At 40.1% G+C, this 9,150-nt stretch overlaps 1 protein-coding gene across 1 annotated transcript in view; it reads right to left on the bottom strand.

Moving 5' to 3' along the window:
• Positions 1-2,979: 2,979 nt before the first annotated feature.
• Positions 2,980-9,150, bottom strand: part of MAN2B2 (mannosidase alpha class 2B member 2) — a 103,370-nt gene continuing 97,199 nt past the window's right edge. Inside the window, exons 18-19 of the mRNA XM_082260272.1 lie at positions 8,691-8,814; positions 2,980-3,235 (exon numbers count right to left, since the gene is read on the bottom strand). Coding sequence (XP_082116398.1) covers positions 3,147-3,235; positions 8,691-8,814 — 213 coding nt within the window. The 3' untranslated portion in view covers positions 2,980-3,146. The remainder of the gene's footprint in view (positions 3,236-8,690; positions 8,815-9,150) is intronic.

Genomic DNA, 9,150 nt, shown 5'->3' with positions numbered 1-9,150 from the left:
AAAATAGCGTCAGAAAATGTATTGCAGCGATCGGTTGATTTTGACATTTTGGGACAAGCAGGAACCCCTTCATCAGGCATGTATAAGTGCAGAGTGCAGTACAGTGACATTTTACTGTTCACCAAAGTACAGCATAAGCTGCCCCCATGACCTCAGCATACTGGCAGGGGACAGGCTTTTCTACTCAAGCTGTGGCTACTTTATAAAGAAAATGAACTATAAGACGTTGAACACCTTTTATTTTAATGCACTTAGAATGTATTTAGCAGATTTAAAATGAAAGTTTGACTTTCCAACTAAACATTTAAAAAATTCTGCTCACTGGATTTTAGGTGCGATGTTCAGCAAAACTCACTTTTCATAGGAATAAAATGGCAGTGCATAAAAGCAGCTAGAAAGCACTGAATTGCAACTGTAACACATGAAAAACCACTGATGTGTATATAAAAGATTTTACCTGGCCTTCTCTTTGTACACCATTGTCTGTCCTCCCACTATTTCCTGTAGATTGTCGGTAGGTACCCCTTACCTACTGCTTGTAAAATTATTCTTTGTACATTTATTGATTCATTTCCCTTAACTGTAACCCAGAACTATTGTATTGGGCCAAAAACACTTAAGTTTTAAAAAGGTTGTCCTATGTATGGTACAGACAAGAGAAGTACTGATAGCACTAGTGGAAATAAAACACATTTAGAAAATGAATATAGAATGTCAATCAATAAAAGGTAGGCACACAATTTCTTTTACCCATATTAAATCAGATATGAGATAAAATAAAAAGAACGAAAAAACCCTTTAAAAACAAGGAAAATGCATGTGAGCACAATGTCTTTATAAAAAAGCCATGGATCAACATGCCTGCACAGATATGGTTATCACAGCAAAGTGAGCACACACCAAGTGTTAAAACATGATTAAAACATCAATATTTTTTTTTCTAATTTTGGGTCTGTTTTGTTAATTGACTCTTTTTTCCACAGTAAGAAATAACCAATAATTGTAAAAGACTGTATACAAGAATGTACCTTATAAGTTTTTTTCATTTTTTTGTATCGCTTTCTGCCAAGAAAAAATAAAATACACTTGTATGTGTTGTTTCTGTAAAATGTTTATGTTACTTTTTTGCACTTTGTTTTCTTACTGTGAAAAAAAAATAAAAAATCAAACAAAATTAAAAAAAAGTAGAGAAAACACATTTAAAAACCTTCAGGTGAATTTTTTTTTTCATGTCCCCATGTAGGAGGGAGATTCATCCCTCTAATTCTGCTGGTGACCACTGTCACTGAAACAGAAAGTGATGGGAAATCCAAAAATTTCCTTTCACTACTTTTTGCATCTAGGAGAGAAAATGATGGGAAATCCACCTAATGGAATGCAAATGTATGGCATCCAAAATAAAAGCACGATCGCAGTCCCCCACTAGCACAAATTATGCAATTGAGCTTCCAATGTTTGGTGAAATCAGGGGTCAGCACAGCCAGAGTGCAATGGATGAGCCTCACCCTGAAAAAAACACCTTCATGTTCATGGTATATCCACTGCCAGGTAAGTATAAGAATTTTTTTTTTGCCTATATATACACTTTAATTCTAGGGAATTAGGCTTTTTTTTTTTTTAATATCCAACTGTCAATTTATGCATCCAGCACTCTAATAAATAGGTAAATATTTAAAAATCTATTAAAATAATATATTTATTTGCAATACCAATATAGTGGTACAATATATTGTAAATTATATTACAAATGTCAATGTTTATCTAAATATGTATGTATATATGTATGTAGTCTAAGTGGACATATACAGTAGTAAAAGTTAAATACATCTGTATTTTAACATACATTATACTGCATAATACCATGTAAAGAAATAAGGCAGTACCATTTCCCATAATATGTGTAATTAGCCTCCAGTTAAAGCCCAGTCACTTGATCAATGCCATGCAAACCCTGGTAGGCTGATATCCAGAAACTGCTTAGGCAAAGATACCAACTAACGAGATCCCAATAAATGAATCTCATGAAAATCCAAGTTGACTGGCTGTCATGTTGACCGGCTGTCATGTTGACCACCTGTCACCGACCACTAACATGCAGTCAGATTACTATCTCTGACTGTGTTGACTTTCCTGATCAGCATTGATTGTTCCAGGTCAGTGGCTCACAAAATACTGAAGCCAGAAATGGTCAGGCAACTCGTTTTTTTTGTTTTTTGTTTTAGTCCTGATGCACACAGGGTGTTTTTACAGCTGCTTTTACCAGCATCAGATTTTTTTTTTGCAGCTTAAAAACACCTCTCCATGTTATTCCTTGGCTCGATGCGCACTTAGGCTTTTAGAAGCTGTAATTGGCATAGGCAGAGCCCCTTGTGACGTCATGTTACAAGGGGAAGGGATCTCATGGTGACATCACCGGGTGGCCATGCCCCATGGCTATATAGGAATTGGCAGAGAGCTGAGCTGGCACACCGACAGGAGACAGCGGCGGAGGAGGACCAGGTCGGAGGCAGAGAGGACAGCAGCAGCAGAGAAGACCGGGGGAAGAAGACCAGAGGAAGATTTTTAATAAAGGAGCCAGAGCCCCCCCCCCCTCGCCCCAAAGCACCCCCCCCCCCATGTTGAGGGCGTGTGGCCTGGTATGGTCCAGGGGGAATGCTCGTCATCCTTTTTCCTTACCTGTGGGGCTGCATGCTCCGATAAGGGTCTGGTATGGATTTTAGGGGGAACCCACTCAATTTTTTTTTTTTGGCGTGGGGGTTCTCCTCAAAATCCATACCGGACCCTTCTTTGGGGGGGGGACCCACACAGTTTTCTTTTTCATTTTGGCATGGGGTTCTCTTTTAAGATCAATACCAGACTCAAAGGGTAATATTTAAAGCCTAAAAAGATTTTGAGAACAGGACATATTTACAAATAATGTGCTGAGTTAAGATATATTTTTCAGTCTTGGTTTCCAGTGAGAAAAGTCCCTAATGTCCTTTTGTTGCCCTTTAACCTAACATAGTACCATCAAGCTATGGGCTGCATAGTAGACATACATACACACAAGACTTCCAGTTGCCATACAAGTGTGGCTTAATTTATAATATGGTTTTTACAGTTTTCAGTAGTTGCTTAACCCCTTTACATTCTTCCTTTGGTAAGGGTTACCGAAAGTACACAAATAAAGTTCTTATTTCCTTTGGTTCTACAGTAAGAACAAAGTCTTCTATGGTCTTTGTAGGTTGCATTTGATCTGCAAGACAAAAAGCATTTCCTGTCACATGTGGTTAATGAGTTAGCAGACCAAAGCGTTGGACATTAAAAAGAATTCATAAAACATACACTGCTAAACTAATCTACTGCATTTTACCACAGCATTTGCGAGATAACTTGGTCACAATCTTTGGGGTTTTTTTTATAAAGGAAAAAAAGGAATATTTGTTTTAAAGATATACAAATACAAGGTGCAGGAGTGTGTACATTGACATCGGGGCTAAATTTACTGGCGAGTGCAAAATCTGGTGCAGCTGTGCATGGTAGCCAATCAGCTTCTGACTTTAGCTTGTTCAACTAAGCTTTGAAAAAAAATCCTGAAAGCTGATTGGTTTCTATGCAGAGCTGCACCAGATTCTGAACTCTCCAGTTTTTGTAAATAAACCCCAAATCAACCACTTAACATGTGGTATTGTCAAACCTCAGTACAGGATAAACAACTTGGGTATTTCAAGAAGATATTCTAGGTTCCTTATGGGATACTATATAACACGTGGAAGGTGATTTATTGGAGTGGACCTAAGACTGCATGGGGAGTGTATCTCATTTGTGATCAGGAAACGTCCCTGCAGGAGGGTCTTAGCATGACTGCGCTATCCTGGCATATAGAACCAGAGGAACAGAGGAAGAAGCTTATTAGGACAACAGTAGAAAAGAGAGGGAAGGAAAAGATAGAGAATATAGAACCAAATGTGGTTAGGGAGAAGATGGGGAAGAGGAAGGGGAAGGGTGTTGGGAGGTAGGATGGAGATGCAAGCCCCCAAACAGTTAGGTGTGCATCAGGCAAAGTTCTGAATCATGGGGATTTCAGGACTGGGCTCTTGTTGGGAGTTACTTGTTACCACAGGGACTGACCTGGTTACCATTTACCTGCCTCATTAGTCCAGCCTCCATCCAAACCATGGCTTCTGTTTTTTTACTACAGTCCTAAACATGTTATTTTTCTAATTTCATTTTGGGTTCTTTCACACAGGCTTTCCAATCAGGTCTGCCTGTCAGTTTTTCAGGAGGACCTTATCGGACCTTGTAGTCTCCTCTATGGAGCAGCGGATGAGAGCAGACACGTCATTTGACACCCTCCCCCATCTGATCCTAACCTGCCCACAAAATCCAGATGGACGGTGGCCCTATTTTCCATCCATTTCCACCCATTTTCTCCATAGAGGAGAGCGGAGCTGTGTCTGTGTCTGCACAGCACAGCGAACAGGACCTGTCATTCGCCTACTCAGCGGGGATCAGTGGAGCGATCCCCCACTGAGCAAGCGGATTTCGTTTGACTGACGCACCCGTATGACAGGGCCTAAAGGTGTGATTTTAACTGCACTTTCTGCCTCCATCTGGTTTATGGTTCCTGACAGGGGAACACAAAAAATTTATCCATACAGCCCATGCAGCTGCATAAGTGGGGTACCTCTCATGGTGTTGGGAGGCAGGTTAACTCAGCATATCACTCAACCACTGTGATCTTTAGTGATTTTTTTTATATTAACCACTGTGCAGTAAAAATACTTTTTGTATGTTTATGGATATGAGAGCAAGAAAAGGAATAAACCACATTAGCTTAAAATTTTTAAAAATAGATTGCCCTGTTCTAGGCGAAAGTGGTCTTGAACATCTGTGTAAAGGTGTCCAGCTGCAGTCATCCACACAAATTGCTAGAGTTGCCTTAGCTTTCATGTTTATGCCTATGGAAGCAGAAAACAGACGCAGACACCTCCAGCGCCATTTATAAAAAAAAAAACAATCGTGCAATGTTTTTTTAAACTGTCAATTCCCTACTCTCCTTCAATCGCTTGCCCAGGAAGTTTGTCAGCAGATGCCTCTAGAATGAGAATGTCGCCCAAACTAGCCATGGTAACAATTGCAGGACTATGAGAGCAAAACACAGAGGAGGGTAGATTCAAATAAGAGGTGGGTAACTATCCTTACTATCCTAACAATGCCACAAAGGCCTCAAAAGTGATAGGGTGTGCTGTTATAATTACCCACTTCACAGCAAGGAGAGCATGACAAGTCTGCAGTGGGCTAGATGTGGGGTCAATAACTTATTAGCAAATGCATCAAGGGAAAATGGCATTTTTTTTCAGTACATTATTTATTATCAAGTACTAGAATAGGGGAGTTAAACTCAATTTCATTGAGGGCCGCATCGGCATTATAGTTGCCCTCAAAGGGCCAGTTGTGTCTGTAAGACTATGTATGCAGAGTTCAGGAGTGTGTTACAGAGTGCAGAGTTCAGGAGTGCACTACGTACAGAGTGCAGAGTTCAGGAGTGTGCTACGTGCAGAGTTAAGATGTGCACTACATACAGAGTGCAGAGTTAAGGAGTGTACTGTGTACAGAGTGCAGAGTTAAGGAGTGTACTGTGTACTTGCAGGAAGATCATCTGTCCCCACCATGAGTGCATGCAGGGCAGGCAGGTATATGTGAGAGCCATGTGCCGCCATGAGGAAAACTGTCCTTGTAAACACAGAAGTCTTCTGTGTTTACAAGTGATAGTGGTGAGCGGGGTGCACAGGGCGAGAGCCAGAGGTGGTGGAATGGAGTTCCACCAGGTTCTGGCTAAAAGAAAGCCCTGGCTCCAAGGGCCACATGAAATGGCCTGGAGGGCCAGATTCGGCCCCAGGGCCTTGTGTTTGACACATGTGTACTAGAATATCAGTTTTGGTGGACATGCACTTTGAAAAATTGTTAGGGTTTAAGAGTTTTTTTGGCAAATGAGACATGCAATAAAATACATTCAAAGACTCTTTTGCCAAAAAAAAACATCTGCAACATCATCAGCGGCCATCCAACGTCCAAAGAGGTATTGAATAGATGTGGCAAAGGAAATGGCATTGTCAGCACACAGAGTGATGAGTAAAGAGTGAACCTGTCACTGCTGGAGAAGGGCTCTATGTGCAGTAAGTGTGCAATAATGTCCAAGTATGCTATGTATACTTGCACATTATGGTAAGAGCTCACCCACACAGAGCGGAAATTTAGTTTTGCTTTTTTTTTTTTTTTTTAAAGAAAAAAAAAAAAAAGTATTTTTGCTGCAATGTTTACTTGTGCTATATTAAAATATCTTTGTTCTCTTATTAAGCTGCAGAACTTACTGTGCGACTCCCAACATACTTCCTCCAGCATCACCCTATGTCTGCCAGGCAATTTCAAATGTGACTAAAAAAGGACTATGCTTTAAACACAATTACCAAACCTCAAAAAATGTATCCTGTGGCACATACGGAAGTATTTGTTTGGCGATTACCTAGGCCTATACAAGATTTTAATCTATATCATTGGGTCCTCTCTTTTTGCCCTTATCTGCTAAATAGGAGATACCTTTATGCAGATCTGTATTTAGATACCTCTAGTGTGATGGTTAGTGATCAGTGGGACCATAAGTTAGATACTTTTACAAAGATCTACTTTCTGCATTTTGTATCCCAAGATCCCTCTTGCCTGAAGCCTTTCCCACCACCCTGTTTCCATCTGGTGGATAGGGGGCAGTAGGATATACCCCCTGTTTTTATCTACTGGACCTTGAACTGAGTTGCACCCCCGCATGAGCCTATTCTATGGAGGAAATTCCTCCAACGTTATGGTAATCCTTGTTTTCACCAAGGTCCTCAGAACTACTGTCCTTTTTAAAAGGTTTGCCCTCTATTACTGTTTTGGGGACAACCCGAAATTTGGCATTTTCTTTGAACCACTTGATCTCCAACACTTTTGTAACATGTAAAAATCTGTATTTTTTGCTAGAAAATTAGTTAGATCCCCCAAACAATATATCATTTTTAAAGCAGGCCTGCAGAGAATAAAACTGTGGGTTTTGTAATTTTTTATGTCACACAGTATTTGCGCAGCGCTTTTTCAAAGGCAATTTTTTTGAAAAAAATATACTTTTTAAAATTGTATTACAAAAAAACACAATGCATAACCCAATTATTTGGTAAAATATAAAAGATGATGTTATGCCGAGTAAATATATACCAAACATGTCACTCTCTAAAATTGCACACGTCTGTGCAACTGCGACAAACTACATAAATTTGCTATCTATAGGTGACGCTTTAAAAGCCTTTACAGGTTACCACTTTAGATTTACTAAATTACTGCTCATGATCTGATGTTCCTCACATGTGTGGAACAATCGCTGTTTCTGTGTGTGCAGGACTGACACGTGCTTTCGCCTTTGTGCATGAGCATGGGGGAGGGGATAAAAAACATTTTTACACAGTTGCTTTACAATTTTTTTCTTCTTTTTTTAATCACTTTTTTTACTGTCACAAGGAATGTAAACATCCTTTGTGACAGCAATAGGCATGTGTCAGGTACTCTTTATGGAGAGGTCTGGGGTCTATAAGAACCTAAATCTCTCCTCTGCACTTAAAAGCATTAGATCACACCAAGATTGGTGTGTTTGAATGCTTTTGATTTTTGCAAATGGCGCAGTAGACATCCAGGTAAACCGGAAGTAGAGATGGGCTCGGGCGCGTTCAAGTTCCCACGTGCCCCATCCCCCCAGGAAGCTGACACTGCACTCAGCTTATCACAAGCAGTGAGACATTTCCCGATCCGCAGCTGCACAGATCAGAAAATGTCTCAGTGCCTGTGATTAGCGGCACGTGGGAACTCGAACACACCCGATTCCCATCTCTAACTGGAAGTGATGTCAGGTCATCGGTTCCTGCCTTACGATAGCCGAATCTGGTCTTTGTTCAGCTCTCCGATCAGTCAGTGGAAGCGCCAGCTGATCAATAGGGTTTCCAGGTGTGACGGGAGATCCCAAAAAAGTTGTGGAAGGTCCCTTCCCACTGCTTGTAAAAGCAATCCAGCAGCTATTTTGCAGCTAGCTGGCTTTCGGCTCCAATAAAACAGTACTAGGATGATGCCAGCAGCTGCAGGCATCATCCGGGAGTAACCACTTGAAGTCTAGTGATGTACAGGTATGTCTGTCGCTGGTCGACAAGTGGTTCATTTCACTTTTGATGATAATAGTAAACAGCACAAACAGCCTAAATTTCACTGGGAGACACACAGCAATAAAACTTGATCCAATCACTCTCCACTGTGTCAAAAACTTTTGCATTTAGTTATACTTAAATTTTAACAGATGTTGTTCTATATGTTTTGATCCAAATTAGCACCTGAAAAGCCTCAATATTTGCAGTTCTTTTTCGTATTATGGCATAATTTCTAAGGATGTGGCGCATACATACAGATTTTTTTACGCCACTCTATTGGTTATCAACCCATATTAAAAAGCGAATGGAAGAATCGTTACAGACAGCAATTGGCTTCTTCATTCAATTTTTGTGCTAGCTAAAAAATCGAATTCATCAAATGTATTATGTTTTTTTTTTTGTTTAATTTTGTTTTTTAATATTAGACCTGTGTAAAAGGCAAAAAAAAAAACCTAACAATTTTGAGTGACAGTACCCTTTACTCACCTTTGGCCTTCATCTTGCTCTGTGTGGTTTTCCATTTCCATCTCTCCATGGTGTTTAGATCCCATGTTCCCGTAAGCGAGCGCTCTTCCACAAATGTCACATCACCTAATCCTTTTAGAAGAGACTAAACGCAATACATTATTTAATACACTTATTCTACCATCAGAAGGAAACAATTAATGACTTTATATAATATAGAATATCAGAAGACAGCTAATATTACAGTGAACTTGGGCCATATGTGTTCACAAAAACATAAGAGGTTACCTTTTAGAGAAAACTGCACATTAAAACATAACTTTTAATAGTTTAGAAATACAAGCAGCTGAAGTTATATGAAAATCTAGACTAAGTGCCGATTCACATTGGTGCGATGAGGGAACCCTGCGAATCCACTGCCAGTTCCCGCATCTCACCCGACTCGCAGGCAGATCACACTGCCATATGCGAACTGCTGGGA

The sequence above is a fragment of the Pelophylax lessonae genome (assembly GCF_965119305.1).
Source record: "Pelophylax lessonae genome assembly, chromosome: 1".
Lineage (NCBI taxonomy): Eukaryota > Metazoa > Chordata > Amphibia > Anura > Ranidae > Pelophylax > Pelophylax lessonae.
This window is presented reverse-complemented; position numbering and strand designations above follow the sequence as displayed.